General features: G+C 33.2%; 1 protein-coding gene across 1 annotated transcript; it reads right to left on the bottom strand.

Annotated features, from left to right (window-relative positions):
* Positions 1-221: 221 nt before the first annotated feature.
* On the bottom strand, positions 222-14,959 carry LOC139487779 (transmembrane protein 26-like). Its single transcript, XM_071272857.1, has 3 exons — positions 14,654-14,959; positions 1,931-2,078; positions 222-1,448 (listed from the first exon to the last, which is right to left on the bottom strand). The coding sequence occupies exons 1-3, from the start codon at positions 14,848-14,850 to the stop codon at positions 714-716; spliced, it is 1,080 nt and encodes a 359-aa protein (XP_071128958.1). The 5' UTR covers positions 14,851-14,959; the 3' UTR covers positions 222-713.
* Positions 14,960-18,202: the final 3,243 nt, after the last annotated feature.

Below are 18,202 nucleotides of genomic sequence, written 5' to 3'. Positions count from 1 at the left end.
ACAAAAAAAATGTAATTATTAATCATTTTTGTCAAAAATATATTACTATGTCCTAATTTGTAAATTGTCATATCGAAAGTCCCAAAAATAAGAGTTGCATTAACTTTTTATCACTAAAATATCATCGAAATATGGTTGCTGTCATGTATAACGTATTTAGTCATTAAAAGTATTTGAAAATATTTTACTTAAATATGAATAATAACGATAATAAAAAAAAACAATATACAATGCTTATTTAAATATGTGAAACAGCAAATAAAAATAACAAGATCATTATCACAGTTCATGGAAATACCCCATACATATTTGGACGGATTACATCGATCGGCTCTTATAAACATGGCAAGATATATCAACTACTGTTTAATGTTTACATATGTACGTCTTGAAGCCTCAAAGTAAATTCTTACGATATCTTTCATCAATACTTAGTTTGTTTATACTGCAGCTTTTGATTTGACCTCGAACATAATATTATATTAAAAAAAAATGTTTTTAAATGTGTGCATGCAAACATGAATAGCATACATTTGTAATGTAAGCTTGTTTTCTCTATTGTACATATTTTAAAATATCAAATTGATATTTAATAATGTGATGTCATCAGGGTGTTGGTCTGGAACTATCTACCAACGTTTCATTTAGTTAAGACTGTATTAAAAACCAGATTATCGTTTTTGGTTTGGTACGTATGTTGACATGACAATCTGCTATGGATCAAGAAAACTGTTTTTAGTTGAGGTGGAACCAATAATTTTATTTGATATTAGTGATTGCTTTGATGCTTTCTTTGCAGGTGGGACTGACTTTCTATCTTTTAAAGGAGTCGGTTTGTCTTCTTCCTCTGAGCCAATGGTGTTGATTTTCTTACATATCACTATTATGCGATAGAACTGTAAAAAGAGAACAAGCACATTTTTGGCCGTAAAGAAAAGTATTCCGTAAGACAATACCCCCTTAACAATTATTGAGTACAGTCTGACAACTAAAAAAGGACCATCTTGTAAAAACATGGAAATAAATAAGCTCCAAATTTCTACTTCAAATACTCTATCGCAGCAACTTGGCATTTTCTCCTTTTCTTCACCCTTTGGGGTATTTTCTGGCACCTCAGCTTCAAGGTCAGTCTCCCTTGCAACTATTTTACCACCGATATCCCTGGTTGAAGTAAGTATCAAACAAAACTGAATCAAACTCAATGACCAGACTCCTAATGTAGCATAACTCAGGTATAAGTCTGACCTAATTTCAGGTTCTTCAAACACAACAAATAACTCCATGACGTCAGACGCTGATCCAATATAAACAAATAGCAGTTGAGATAACTGGTCACGTGTTATTCGTCCTCTAGGCAACATCCATCTTGTCAGAATGAATATGAATAACATAGACTGTTCTAGCACTGATACCCAAGTGTCCGCATCAAGTTTAACTGGCAGTGATACCTGTTAGCATAATAGAGGAAATATTAATTAAATCATTAGCAACAGTAAAATCTGCACTTTGTGAAATATAATTGGTTGTTTGTTGCTTAAGGTCCAGTGGCAAATATTTCAGGCATGCTCAGGACGATTGATGAGTTGACAGAACAATTCAATTTTTGGTTTTCGTAATTGCTATTTTGATTGAATCGAAACTGATGAATATTATGTAGACGTTTGTCTGTCGGTCAAACCCATTCAGGAGCATTTTGTTATTTTACTTTTAACTGTTCGCGGCATACCTTGAGTACTTTTACGACTTTTGAAAATAATCACTACTGTGACTATTAGATGTAGTAATTCTCTAAATGTCTTAATAATCACTACTCAGTCTACTGTGACTATTAGATGTAGTAATTCTCTAAATGTCTTAATACCCTGAAGATTGATTTTTATTACAAATAAGTGATTACCACAGCAAGTATTTAATGTGTTTGTTCACTTACTCCACTTATTGCAGATAGTGCCTCGTTTTGAGCATTTGTTATATTGGCTGATTCACTGATTTCTGTAAATTTCTCCAGTCTGTCAATTTCAAGTATCCATATAGCTGGAACTGTCCCCGCTAAGTAAAACAATATACAGGGACTAAACCTAAATGAAAAAAAAATACATTTTAAATAACCAAATATAGACTACTTCATCAGCCTTATTTTGTCGAATCGTTATCTTCGTCTTTCAACCTTCAAAATATTTTATTTTACGGATGTCGAAAAAATCGTATGCATGTCCTGTTTTTTTGTTATCATTTGCAGGTTCTGCACGTGACATGCTAGATTTTTAAATTTATATGTAAAATTCACGATGACTGTTTAACACGACACTTACATATGTCCATATTTATATTTGACACACATGTGTCAAGTATATTCAAATTATAGTGATTGGAAGTGTTTAATGACCTTGACTGGTTTTACAGCCCTTGCACGGTCGGTACCATTAGGAAGTCCTGTGACATTATGAAGTTAATATCATATTGCCGGTGAGTTCAAGTTAGAATTAAACGTACATTAAAAGTTAAACTATCTTGAAAGACTTCAAAAAACTTGTCAGTAGTAAAGTTGTCACATATTTAGACATGTGTATGATAAAAACACATATTGATGTGACTGCATACGACTGATATACAAATATTTAATCTGCAAGATATGCCACCATGCCACCATACATCGTTGACTGAGTTATAATTCTAGGCAAAGCTGATGCCGAGGAACGGAATCACTCTACTAACGAATGATATCTTTAATATAGCCTAGTTGGTGATATGGTTCAGTCTTAGAGGCGTTGCAACGGGTCACAGAATTGTGTGATCCAACGAAGAAAGAAAGAAAGGTGTTAACACACATTTGCAGAATTAATACTGATGGGCTTAGATTATAAAAAAGAAGATGCTGGATGATTGCCAATGAGACACCTTTACACAAGAGACCAAATGATACAGAAATTGACAACTATAGGTCACCGTATGGCATTTAACAATGAGCACAGCCCGTAAGCTATAAAAGGCCCCGAAACGACAAATGTATTTAAAACAATTCAAACGAAAAAACTAACGGCCTAACTTATGTACAAAACAATGAACGAAAAACAAATAAGTAACACATCAACAAACGACAACCACTGAATTGCAAGCTCCTGACAAAGGACAGACACGTACATACAGAATGTAAAGTGGTTAAACATGTTAGGGGGATCCCAACCCTCCCTTCTATGACAGTGGTGTAACAGTAAAACATAAGAACGAACTATAGAATCAGTTAAAAAAGAATCAAATCACCAGGTGGATACAAATAGCAATACATCTAACAAAAACAGAGTGGACGTGGCCTGGTACTTGTATAGTAACATTATTTCGTACCAGTGGAGTGACTGTAGAAAAACTAGGTATGCAGTATTTGCTTGCAAGTCAGCCATCGATTGTTACGTTATATAAGATAGCATCGTATAAACATACGGCATTGTATTGCATTTTGAAAAATAAGATTGACACGGACAAAATTAATGTCATAATTTTTATAAGTATTGAAACATGTTAATTAAATTATGAACAAAGAATCTTTTTGGATGTAAATAGAATGAAATTCAAAACAGTGTGGCTGTGGCCATTGATTGACACATTAAATTCATCCATTGCCTGGGACAATTTAGGTGAACGTTTGTATGTAACGACCACTGCTCACAATGTTCTTTTTAAAGACACTTAAACTATGGGGTCACCAAAGGTTCTCAACACCTTAATAAAGTAATTCGAAAAATTAATCAGAAATAACACGATGTTTTGATTTATATCAATTATATAAATCAAAAGATAAAGGTTATTCCTGATTAATTTTTCGAATCATTTTATAATTAAAGGCGTTAAGAAACCTTTGGTGACCCCACAGTTTAAATGTCTATCGTAGGCACGTCGTGAACAGTGGTCGTTACAGACAAACGTTCACGTAAATTGTCCCAGTCAATGGATGAATTTAATGTGTCAATCAATGGCCACAGCCACACTGTTTTGAATTTCATTCTAAGTGTAAAGATTTGTTCAACGATACTTGATAATACGATACGTCATGAAACGTTCTATTGTTGATGCAGACGTTTTTGATTGTAGTATAACCTCTCCTGACAATATATGCTTTATCTCATATATCTTGTGTTGACAAATATATCATTTCAACAGGTAGCAATTGTCAATGTCAAATTATTTATCTTCAAAATACAATTATAGCATATGAGTTCTTTGTGTATTAAAAGTTCTAAGTAAAACAGGTAGCTTTAATTGAATGCGTTATCCTGCACTTCGTTATTGTTGATGAGAGATATGTTGTCTAACTTGATTATTTTTATTTCCAAGGGTTCGTTAGTATAGTGGGAAATTACATTAATAACGGTACTAGTAATACGGGTACAACATACATGACATGCATGTACGTACTATTTTATATCACGTGATATTAAAAAAATAAGCGGTAATATTTTCCCTTGTTGGTCACTTTAAGCCATAACTAAGCTACTCATTTAAGTTATGAAATAAACAAGACCAACTCTTTCAATTATTTTTTCTTTTAGTTTGGAATTGGGAATATTTGTACAAAGTGAAGAAAAATCAACTGTTTAATACTATTGCAAGATGTTTGGCTTAATAAAGTGACCAGTGTTGAGTTGGTAACATCTCAGAATACGTTTATCAAGTTAAAGAATCGATAATTTACCAGGATCGTTTCTAAGTTTCCGGCATGGTAAATAACATCTCTGTAAAATGTGGATGTGCTATCCCGTTTGAAATAAAAAATTTAAGCTAAACCTAATAAATGTTTAAAGGAATCTGTGTTAACGATTGAAATCCAGAAATCATTAACTTAATAATTTACCAGCATAACATAGATTACGTTCGTTAAAATAAAAAACGCCACAAGTGAACGTGTTGAGAGATATGACCACCGGTAGACCGGTACACCGAGATAATATTTCATAGAATTTATATAAATTAATAATTAGCATATTATTTGGGCCTTTTCCTGACTACCTTCTGTTTGTTTTGGAAAGTGGGGCGTGTTGCTACTTTTTCTTTAAACGAGGAAAGGTTAAAACTTCAATTTCCATTTCCTCGTTTTTATGGGATGAACATATATTTTCGTCTACAGTATAATAACTTTAATAGCTTTTAAAATAGACTTTACATATCTACATCTAAATGGACTGCCATCGAAGCGTGATTCCATGACAGGAAAATAGAGGAAAATTAATTTGTTGAAAAAGGAAACTTTACAAATGATTCTAATTAAAGAATTCCACTCAGCATATAATGAATAGTCGTTATTTAATATGAATTCCTCAAAGGTAAAATATTACCAAAAAGTAAATCCATCAATTTAAGGTATATAAACTAACAAAAGACTTTTTTTTTGTGTGTGTGTTTTTTTTTTAATCAGACAGAAGTTAATCAATATTAGGTACAAAATCCTCGGTACTCATGTACATAAGAAACACGTACGGATTTTCAAGTCCCAAATCATAACCCGTTGTTCTATGGTTATTCGCAACAGATATGCCCGAAACCAAAAGACAAGAAAATTAAACACATTTGTGAAAGCCAGATTGACTAACTTGACTTAAGATTCACTGAACATCCAGAATAAAAAAATAGGAACATTAACCTTAGTATACACATTGAGCGGTTTATACTTTTACTTTAATCATCCCTTATTTTTTTATTAACTATTTATTTACATTGTATCACAGAACGACCTTATTTGTCCATTGGGTGTAAATTTGTGTTACTACGTTTTTTGATTGAGTAAAGTCATTCCAATTAATATTTTATAGTGTGTCTTTCTATGGTGTGATGTTATACTATTGTTTCAGAAAAGGGAAAAGGTATGGTACCATTAAAACGTTCAAGTTATCCAGCTGCAATAGTTTGCACCTGTCCTAAGTCAGGAATCCGTTGTTCAGTGGTTGTCGTCAGTTTATGGGGTTCAGAGGTGTTTCTCGTTTTTCGTTTTTATATAGATTAGACCGTTGGTTTTCTCGTTTGAATGGTTTTTCACTAGTAATTTTGGGGCCCTTTATAGCTTGCCGTTCGGTGTGAGCAAAAACTTTGTGTTGAGGGCCGTATCGTACCTTGACCTATAATGGTTTACTTTATACACTGTTACTTGGATGGAGAGGTGTCTCATTGGCACTCATACCACATCTTATAACAATTTAAACAATTCAGGTGTCCATATTTCCAGTTTGAGGCCAAGGAGAATAGCACTAAAAATTAAGCTGAAGAAGATAAATTTGAAGTTGAGACATTACACTGATACATTTTAAGAGTAAAAAAAATAATTGAGAACTAAAATGGGGAATGTGTCAAAGAGGAATGTGTCAAAGAGACAATAACCCGATCAAAGGGAAATTAAATTTTTATTGATATATAATTATATATTGTATTGTGGAGAAGACTTTATAAGTATGTTTTACTTGTGTCTGATTTGCTTTGAGCATGCTAATACAATATGTGTAAACTAATGAAGTTTGTATTATATGTATTACGATCGGCGATACTTTAATATAATATTGAATCTATGTTGGTGCAAAACAAATGTTGACAAAAGGACGCAATAATTAATCAAAGTACTTAAACTTTAATTTGGTACAGTATCAATTATCATACATTGACTGTCACAAGAAATGTAAATGTTTTTACACATTTATTGAAATTATCAAGGGGGTATAGAAATAATAATTAAATCACCTACTTTTAGTTTTATTATTTGAGCTGAACATTATAAAACTTATCTATTTAAATTAAATAATGAAAATGTATGTACTTTTATGGACTATCTTTTCAATAAAATACTGTACTTATAGCTGGCGGTCATGAGACGGTTATGTTTAATTTAATTTCTTGACATAAACGGTCAGACAGTGGTATTAGAACAAGATAGGGAGTGGGTCCTCTAAGTACAGCAATATAAATGAACTTCTGAACTCTTGACCTTGAACGTTTATGCATAGTGATTTAACCAGAAACCAACCAAAGAGCTGTAATGGCGCTATTGCAAAATCAAATCTAGGAATTGCAGATCTATATCATTTAGAAAAAAACAATTCCTTTATATCATGAATTGCTAAAAAAATATATACTAAAGAGCAGTTAAAACGAAAACATGCCGTTCACTGAATACTTTATTTCGATTTGTTTTGGTGCTTGAGAGTGTTATTAAGTGACCTTGAATACTTTACATAGAAATAGTCCCATTAAATAGTAAAAGATTGTTTCACAGCCGATAGGGTAAAGCATGTCAGTTCTCAAAATATAAAAAGTTAAATGTCCAAAAGAGGGCGAATAATATAGCAAAGAACCAAATGGCATGTTAGAATCATTTGTAATTATTATGATATGGTATATTAACAAAACATCACAGTAAGTCGATTGATCCAATTAGTTCATTTTAATAGCAGTGGTTGTACTTGGTCAAATTGCTTTTTTCCGTGTTGAGTTGATCTTTGGTTTAATCTCTATTATATAAAGTCATATGTAACGAGCTTCTTGTAATCATAATGTCAAATAAATTATTTAGCAATGTATGCACATGTACTAAACTAAGTCTTTTTTGCACGTTTTTTTTAACATTTATTACAAATCCATAGCCTATATATATGCATTTTTTTTTATATATTCACTAAACAAACAAAAATGGTGTTTTGGCATATATAGTTTAAGTTCTTATATCTCAGCGACAGCTGCATAATCTACGAAAGTCAAACAAAATCGTTGACATATTCATAAATGTTCTACTCAAGAGTAGCTTCAGGGAAAAAATCATTTAAATTAGATTTAAAAAAAATCTGATAGACTGTATCTTATCACTACGATATCGTAAAAGTTACCAAGCTGAGAACTAACTGACGTTACATATGAAATACATTAAAACATTGTGGTGATAAAAAGGCCATGCATGTTTGGGTATGAACGGTATTCTTTAGTTGGACACCCCCCTTATCCTAGGCATGAAACTTTCCCTTTTGAAAATGGCTGAATTCGACCCTGCTCTTTGTTTCGTTAACTCCAACAAAAGAGTTTATATTCGTAAACAGTGTATCGAAAGTTAAAGTATAAGTAATTACTATCCGATGTTGCAATTTCATCTTTTGATAGTCATCATTATTTTATGCAGTGGTGGGAAAGTAAGTATTGCAAAGGACAATTGTTAGTTTAAATGCTTAGTTATGTATAGAAAAAAATACCAAATCATATTCTTACTTATTAAACTTTTAATTTGTCGTTACATATTTATCTTTATTCTAGAACAAGACTTCTTTGTAGATATTTTATTATGAGAAACTAGCAAAATATAAATATTCACAATACATTTTATATCTCTGTGCTTCGTATCATAAAACATGTTGTGTCCATTAAACTTCTGGTTGACTAATCAAAGACAAACTTTGAATTCTAGGTACAGTAACAAATCATATGTATATCTAACAGTGCAATGCAATTTTGTTTTCTCGTAAAAATGGAATGACATATTACATAAGTTTTCAAACGGTGTTATTGAGTAAAGATTAATTGCTGTTCTTTCCTTAATGATATGCTTAGAGGAAGATGAACCGATGAAGATGTTAGAACATAAATTTAAATGTTAAATAAACAGAAACAACGATTCTTTTTCCAATCTTTTACCACCCCCCTCCCCCGGACCCAAAATTTATATTCGATACCCAATTATTCCCTTTTTAGGAATAAATATGCCAAAAATCGTAATGAATTTCATTGAGTCTAAAACTTATTCAAATCAGATTTCAATTATTTGAATAATCCTGAATACATGATATCTTTTTTGGCAGGAACTACAAAAAAACGTTATTATCTGTTATAACTTCAAAACACTAATTTAAGAATTACATTGTTTACACAAAATATAATAAAATATATATGTCCAAGTTTAGATAATAAAAAAGGAGGGAGAAACCTTTCTTTTCTCATCAGGGGCCTCGTTTGCCACGAAGTCTAAGTAGTTCTTCTACTGTAATCACTAGACTGTCAACACTGAGGAGTTGAAGGCTAACTCTGCCCGTGCGGGGGTTTTCGACTCCAATAATAATTGATTAAAAGCTGTTGTTTTTCCTATCAAAGGTGTGTGGTTTTCTCTGGACACTCCGGATTCTTCTACCAATAAAAACTGGGCACCACTAAATAAGTGACGTCAAAACACTAACAATCGATTTATATTTTTTTTTCTTATTTTGAAATTGCGATGTTTGTACAAGGTGTTTCATAAATCAACTTTTTTGTAACTTCGAGTCAGATGGCGGATTCGTTTTTTTTTTTTTTTTTGGGGGGGGGGGGAGCGAATAGGTTGATCATCCTCTAATTGAAAAACGTAACATTTTTGTCTCGCTACATTTGTTGATAATTTTTAATTTTATAGAATACATGTAACACCCCTTTCAGAATCCAGGAAACGCCCCTAAAGGTAAAAATAGATTTGAACTGTGCAGTATATCTGAGGCCGATCAGATCAACTCGATCAAGCCAAATTACGTGATCGGGAGACTGGTCTGACTCAATCGTCAAGAATGTTCGGGATACTCTACCTTGCTCGTCATCGATCTGACTTTCTACCCGAGAGTTTTTGACATGTCGAGGAGAGATCGAGAATTCGTCGAGTAGCGGTCGAATTGATCGGGAAAGGATCGTGTAGAGATCGAGTTTGGTCGGAATACAAAAATTTTACCGATCAGTACTCGATCATTTCGACCTTTGCTCGACTAATGTCCGATCATTTCCAGATCAACTCGACCAATGCCCGATCGCTTCCAGATCACTGCATGCGACTTGTATATTTATTTGATCCTAGACTAACTCGACAAATACCCGATCCCTCCGCGACCACATTCGATCACTCTTCGATCTCTACTCGGCCATACACGATTCTCTAAAAGTGTGTGCAGATCTGATTAACTCTCATAACTCTGCTTCCGCAAAAATATATTGACAACATTATTTTTAACCCTACAAAAATTCCACCATGTACAGTACATGTCTTTCCTTTTGCAAGGAGAGGTAACACTTCAAAAGAGAGGCAAAAGACACCAAAGGAACAATCAAACGCAAAGGTCGAAAACAAACCGACACAGCCATAGCGAATAACGAAAACCGACGAGAAGACAACTGGCAGTCGACATAACATAGAAAAATTAAAACTTAGCAACACGTAACCCAACACAACCGTGGATGATCTTAGATGTTCCGGAAGGGAAGAAAATCCTGCAATGTTGGCACCGGCGGATTTTTCAAATATTAAAGTAATTGTGCAATGATATTCATTGTTAGACTGCTGATGACTAAGTTATCTTTCAAAGTTGGTTTATAAGAACATCAAGATTATATTTTACCTGTTTATGGACTATATTCTGTTTTATCTGTCCGTATTTTTCGTTTGTCTAGAAATGTTTGTAGCATAAAAAAGAGGATGTGGTACAATTGCCAATGAGACCTCTTCACAGAACACACAATGACAACTATAGGTCACCTTACAGTCATTTTTTTTATTCGAACTTTTTTTACGTAATTTCACACAAAAATGAGATGAAAGACAGATATTTTTTATTTGGTGCGAATTTCTTTCTAACAGTAACGATACAAAGTGTTCAGCGAGCACACGTTTTGATCATTTGTTTCTAACATACTTTAGCAAGTTTTCATGCATAAACTTTGACAATTTAAACTCGCTGCAAATGCGTCTGTAGTTTGTCGTTCGTCGTTTGTTAGTTCAAACGAAGCATTTCTTTCTAACTTTGAAATTAAATCAATCATCTAAACGTGTTGTTGCTTGTCATAACTCCAAACTTTGTCTAAAATTACTCAAAATTTCAATCCCCTCTAACCAAACGATGCATTTGTTTCTATTTTTGTAACATTTAACAAACTATATATAGCAAACGGCACACAACTTTTACCAAACTTTGGTTAGAAAGAAATGCACTCTTGATCTCTTGATAGATATATGTAAAGTTGTAAACTGTTTCAGAAAAGGTATCACTCCAGGGGATTGAAATTCTACTTTGGGTCAAATTTGGGGGAAATATGTGACATCTTTGCCCTCTTTTTGCAATATTTTTTGGCAAATACATACAGGTTGTTGCCATACAGCAAAAAAAAAAATCAATATCTTTAACCATTAAAACTACTGGGTATGTAATCTATGAAAAATACTGATTACATATTTTATGCACATATATTTGAAAAACAGTACACTTTATTTGTAAGAAAGCAAGGAAATGGGGATGGTAAAGTTTATGTATATTGCTATCTAACATAAGTACTAATCCAGTGACAAATCTCATTTTGTGGTGTCATTTCCAAAAAAAGAGCAATAAAACTACCATTATATATCAGTGTCCACTATAAGGAAGTTTTGATAAGCATTGATTTCCTCTTTGTTGAGTTAGTGCAAGTCTCTCATACTGCTGTCACAAATAGATTCTGGGGTGTATCTGTGAATGGGAAATGTGTTGGCCTGGAACCACACACATACAATAAACAGAACGACAAGTCTACACGGACTCTAACTCTGGGACTAGCTCTTGTAACAAAAGACGACTCTGGTTAGCGCGATGTATAATTTAATAAGTTCAGCATACAGAGTTGGAACTGCTCAGTGTAATACTATATATATAAATCCAATCTGCCACATGAAAATAACAACATAGTTTATATAACGAACCAAAAACAACTTAAATAGACTTGACAAGTATTTCTCTAAATGAGTGAGAAAATTCAATAAAGGGATTACAGAAAAATTAACACATAGATAATAATTAACAATAGAACATACAGACTTATTTATGGAATTAAAGTCTTGGCTTGTCATATACGAATAATAGATCATTTTGAAGTAAAATATCGCTAATTGAGAAACAAATTAAAACATGAAATTAGATTAGCTTAATCTTCTAAACTTGACTTAAATCTTGCGCAATAAAAATAACAAAATCTCTTAGTGAAATATTGCAAATATAACAAAACAGTGATTTTACAAAACTTTTACAAAATGTCCGAAAAGTCTCAAAATCAATTTTTGTCCATTTTTCCACTGTGACACTGCATGCCCACACAATGGTCGTCGTGTCTCATCTAGATTTCTTGGCGCCCGTTGCTGTCTAGACAATCTTGTTCATCTTCTATGCACTCTTCAAGCTCCGTCACAGCTATTAACCTGTCTCTCTGAGCACCACCTTGTCCCATCTTGGCTAGTCATGGGTAACGAACGATCCACTTCCCTCATCTTCGCTAGCCAATGGCTACGATCCAAGCGAAGATGCACCTTGCCCACAAATCCAATTGCTATATTTCTATGTAGATATTTTAAATGTATGATTTTACTCGGACCTTCTACTGAATATAACCAAATAAACGGTCTATGTGTCCATTGGACACTGATAATGCCCTAGCTAGCATATATAACATTATGACGTGTTGGGGCGTACACGTGCGTACGGACGGACAAGGGAAACACTTTATCTCCACTCCGAAGCGGCGGGGAATAAAAATCGAACGTTTTTATACTAAAAATGTGCATACCCGACCAATTCCCGATTATACCTACGACCCTTATACGATCAGGTCGATCTGGTCTGGTCGAGATCAGGCTGAGATCGTGAATATTTAATTTGGTCTAGCTAGTCGAGCAAAGATCGTGTAAAGATCGTTAATTGATCGGAGTTATCGAATAAGTATTCATTTTGTTGTCGGGAGGTAGTCGTGATGGAGTCATTAAGGAGTCGTGAATGGTCGAGTTAAAGTCGTGTACAGTCGGATGGCGGTCGGGTAGAATTTGGTTGAGCTTGGTCGTGGAAATTTGGACAATCGGGATCATCGAGTTGATCTGATCGGCAGTGTCAACCTAGCTTAATGCACACCTTAGCTGTGCGTTATTCAGATTATAGCACAGTAAGAACAAAGAGATTTTACCAATGTCATGTGTTAAGTTGTAATTTCACACTACTGTCTCAGGCTAAGGTGAAGGTTGGTGCCTGCTTAAACGTTTAATCCCGCTGCATGTTTATGCATCTTTCCTAAGGAGTCTGTTGTTCAGTGGTTGTCGTTTGTTGTTCTCAAAAGTATCTCGTTTCTCTTTTTTTGTTGTTTTGGTTTTTCTGTTTGAATTGTTCTACACTACAGTCACTTTGGTTTAGGCCCTTTAGAGCTTGCTTTTCATGGCGGACGTACGCTGACTTATAATTATTAGCTTTTTAAACAATATGACTTGGATGGATAGTTTTCTCATTGGCACACATACCACATCTTCTCAGTAAATTAGGATTGACTGGGAAACTCGATAAAAATGCGTACTTGTATCACGCTGGTGTTCTTATATATATAGTTTTGATATTATTTGTTATACTTTAAATCCAATAAAACAAACTATGAAATGAGAGTTATAGTATACGGCACGTATATTTTAACAAACGAGTGTAACTGTTCTTTTGCAAGGTAAAGGTTGATCAGATCAGATTTAAAAACATCATTCAACCAATCAATCGTTTTCTATAACATTTTCATTTAATAAAAACGTCGTATATCAAATTATCAAAAGGTAGAATAAAAAACATCGTAGAATTAAAAATTACTAACCTTTGATACGTTTTAACATATATAAAGATATGCTCAATGTTGTAAAAAGCGGGGGGGGGGGGGGGGGGGAATAACAAATAACAAATAACAACTCTATTTATTTTATGAGCCGAGATATCTGATGACAAAGCATCGCGAAAAAGTTTCAAGTAGAAAAGCGAGACCGGGAATAAAAGACGACAAAGGAATTCCGGGATAAAAAAGACGACAAAGGAATTCCGGGATAAAAAAGACGACAAAGGAATTCCCGGAAGAAAAGAAGAGAATACAAAAAGTGTTCAATTGAATAGTCTATTCAATATCTAATTATACTGCAGAAAAAAAGTGCTGTATAAATTTGGAAATTAATGTATGCATTCGATAATGCGAAACAATGGCCAACGGGAACAACTTGTACCTAAATTATGCAACTGAAAATTTCGTTACATGAATAATTATCAAAAGAAAAGTTAATTAACGTCTAAGACTATATCTATCACTTATATCACTTATAATTATTGTCAGTGAATTCATCAGTTTCCTATCATATCTGTATCAATTGAAAACACTTCCTAATATATGATCAAAAATAATGTTATGAAATTTTTCCATGTTCTTAGGTAAAGAAGAAGGATGACAAGTGAATCGTTGAGCACAACCAAGATAATTAGCCTTTCTTGTCATATGTTTTCTTTTCATTTTAGGTACAATGTCTAGACTTACGACGAATGAACATATTTATTGGGTATATCTTATAACACTAAATATAACTTTATGTTCAACATAAAAACTTAGGAAAGAAGTGTATGTAAATTTGGGGCCGTGTCATCGAAAGTGTCCCAAGATTTATCTTAAAATATGTCTTAGGAAAAATTATAGTACATACTTAGGACTGTCTTATGATCTGTCTCAGACTGTACATCAAAGTTATCCTAAGATAATATTAACAAAGATGTCCTATCGTAGTCCTTAGTGAAAGTTTCTCATTGCTGTATAATGATGCAATTATTTTAACAAGAATATAGTAGGATTTCTGTATGATATATATACTGGATATCTAACTTACCATTTGGATTCTTGAGACTCTTTTTTTACTATTCTAAATATTCCTTCGGCCACCATAAACACATTGGTTAAGGCCATAAGCCAGTATAAATCATTATTTCTCACATCAGCAGCTCTCCATACTGCTAAAAAGCAATGGACCATTAAAATCACACGAACAGCTACAGCTGATATAATATTCCACGTTTTTTTTAACATTGTTTTCTTGTTAAATTCTAACCATTTATAAATCCGAATACATAAATTATTGGGTTTTAACACAAAGTTAACACTAGGTTGGTTATAAACAGGATATATTTATATATACAGGTGGATGTTGTTATTTATAAGGTATTTAAATAGGGTCTATTGGACCGTGTGAAATTTCGTAAAATCGACATTTTTTATATTAAATTAATTATTTTGCCATTACAAAATCAAATATTTATCGTTTTGTATTTTGTCATAAACATGAAAGACGACAATCATATCAACAATTATGGTACATTCAAAAGATTCATTCATTCCAATAAAGGCCACCTCTACAATTTTTACTATTTTCTGGACAAGATGCAATCAAACAATATTTCACTTAAACAATAAGGTTATCAAGATAAATTTGAAGAAAAAAAAACACAACATTTTATCCGGACTTTCTCAAACATTTAAAAACTTGAACCTTTTAATTCGACCTGAAATTTTTATATTTGTTTCGGCGATAAGTAATTTGGTATATTCTGCGAGTATATATACATATATATATGTGCATGCTGATCGTCTTGTTACATGTGTTTATAGTTTTTGGTTTGGTATATTGTTGATCTGAAGTTTACTGTCACGTGGGTGATAGTCCTTGAGTGAATTTAGTGAAATTGTTGCAATTTTGCATTCAGGCCAATACCAGTCTAGTGTTTCGTTTTCTGAATTATTAAATGTTTGGTTTAAGAATTAGTTTCGGTTTAACAGTACTATGAAATTCTGATTGCTTAAATGTTCAAACCAAACGAGGAGGTTAGACAAGTTTAGGTAACTATATATAATCCGATAATGTATTTATATCTACACGACACAGACAGTCCCAAAAGATTTATTTTCACAATGAACATTAATTTGATTATCCAAAGTTACATATATCTATTTATTATTATGTTGATACTCATTAAGAATGAACGAATGAATGATTTTTTTTTCATTTAATCAGTGGTTACATTATATAGCAATACAAACATATTTACATTGTGACACATAATAAACAACAGAGAACAATATTCTGAAATATTACAATAGACAAACAGCCAACTAATATTAAGAAGAAATAATAACAGTCTTGGAGAAGACGTTTCCCGTAAACACTGAACTCAATATTGTAACATCTCATATATTTTTTGTTGGATCGTCTATTAAATGTTAATCTTTATACCGCTTTTAATTAGGGTTCATCTGATAACCAGCAAATCTAATGAAAATGTTTGGTGTTTGCAGCTAACGTCTTTTCCCAATTAAATTTCGAATTGAGTAATTAATGTCCATTCCCAAGACAAATCTGTTGACTCTATGACACCTAGACAATACTTCGTCGTTTTTATGAAAATTTAAACCCCATGGCGGCCGGACGAAAATCATTTCAATGAGTTTAACTTTTCTCTTTCGGATTTTATTATTATACATTTTAATTGTCATTTATAAATGAAACCTTCCCATCTGTATACTATATCTTTTGGTTAGAATGAAAATGTTTCCACTAATCCGATAATGGACTGCATGACAACCAATTTTAAACTGTGTAAAGAATATCATGTTATTCTTTACGTTTATCATCCTAAATGAATATTAACAAAACTTATGCGGTAGTTTCGTATATTGAAATAACATTACTTTACAATTTCTGGTATTATATGGTATTCAATGTTCATTTAAATCAAATCGTGGCGAAATTAATTCCGTCAATACCTAAAAATTATGTAAAATGCCTCAACTCGACACATTTCTCATTGTTGTGATATAGGATAAGGCGTGTATACCGTCGCAATTTTGGATCATCAATTTCGTTTTTTCAAATGGTTTCAGTACATTAAATAATACGAAATGGAAGACTGCAATTGTAAAATAGCTATTTAACATAATTGACTTATACTGACAAAGGGATATATTTACCGCATTTGAAAACTAAGGCATTAACTGATAATAGATATACTTGTAAACATTTCTTTGTGACGCATTCTATTTCCTTCATTTTGAACATGTGAAAGCTAACCGTCACGCTTTTCCTCTCAAAATTTTGTTTTTCGGTTAAATTTAATCTCCTCTTTTAGAAAGAAAAAATGATATAATGGACAGATACTTGTACATAAAAACAACCTCACAAAAATATGAAGGAAAATCAAACAAAATAACTGAAGATCGCAAACAATAAACGAAATGGGAAGACAGGGTAGAACAGGTGGAAGTAATCCGTCAAGCTCCTGACCCGGCACAAAGTTCAATGAGACTATTGAAATAGCCCGTCATACTCCTGACCCGGCACAGACGTCAATGATACCATTGAAATAATACTTCACACTCCTGATCTTGTACATACATCAATGATATCATTGAAACAATCCGTCAAACTCTTCACTTGGTAAAGTATTCAATGATACCTACGAAACAATCCGTCATACTCCCGACCACCTAGTAGAGACATCAATGATACCATTGACATAATCCGTCACCCTCCTCCTTAAGTAAATCAACCAATGAAACCATTCTTAAAATATTGCCAATAACATTAATGCTACAATTGAAACAATCCTTCATACTTCATACTGAGTGAGTGACCTAGTACAGACACCAATGATACCATTGAAATAATCCGTCACACAACTCACTTGGTAAAACCACCAATTAAACAACTGACACAAACCGTCAGGCTCCGGACCTTGTACAGACACCAATACAACCATTGAAATATTCTGTAACAGTCCTCACTGCATGGGTAAAGCAACCAATTAAATCACAGAAACAATCCGTCACGCAGCTGGTACAAACATCAATGATACCATTGACATAATCCGGCATACTTCTGACATGGTACAGAACCCTTTATACCATTGAAACAATCCGTCATACGCATGAACTAGTGCAGACACCAATGATACAATTGAAACAATCCATCAAACTCCCGATCTGGTACAGACATCAATAATCCCATTGAAACTATCTGTCACACTCTTGACTGGTACATGCAGCAACCAATGAAACCATTGAAACAATCCGTCACACTTCCGACTTGGTAAAGCCACCAACGAAACCACTGAAAAAATCCGTCACGCTCCCTGTCTGGTACAAACGTAAATGATACCGTTTAAATCAGTGAAACTCCTCACTTGGTAAAGCCACCAATGAAACCACTGAAATAATATGCCACGCTCCCAACTTGTAAAAACATCAATGATACCACTGAAACAATCCGTCACACTCCTCATTTAGTAAAGCCACCAATGAAACAACTGAAACAATCTGTCAAGCTCATGATCTGGTACAGACACCAATGGTACAATTGAAATAATCCGTCACATTCCTCATTTGAAAA

This window comes from Mytilus edulis, chromosome 9, assembly GCF_963676685.1.
Source record: "Mytilus edulis chromosome 9, xbMytEdul2.2, whole genome shotgun sequence".
Classification (NCBI taxonomy): domain Eukaryota; kingdom Metazoa; phylum Mollusca; class Bivalvia; order Mytilida; family Mytilidae; genus Mytilus; species Mytilus edulis.
Note: the sequence above shows the minus strand (reverse complement) of the source record. Positions and strands in the feature narration are given on the sequence as shown.

Bases quoted from the DNA above. Each gene is read 5' to 3' on its own strand.
- LOC139487779 (XM_071272857.1), bottom strand. From the start codon at position 14,850: ATGTTAAAAAAAACGTGGAATATTATATCAGCTGTAGCTGTTCGTGTG. The intron at 2,079-14,653 runs GTAAGTTAGATA...TTTTTCATTTAG, and splicing joins GAGTCTCAAGAATCCAAATG to GTTTAGTCCCTGTATATTGT. The intron at 1,449-1,930 runs GTAAGTGAACAA...TTATGCTAACAG, and splicing joins CACTATCTGCAATAAGTGGA to GTATCACTGCCAGTTAAACT.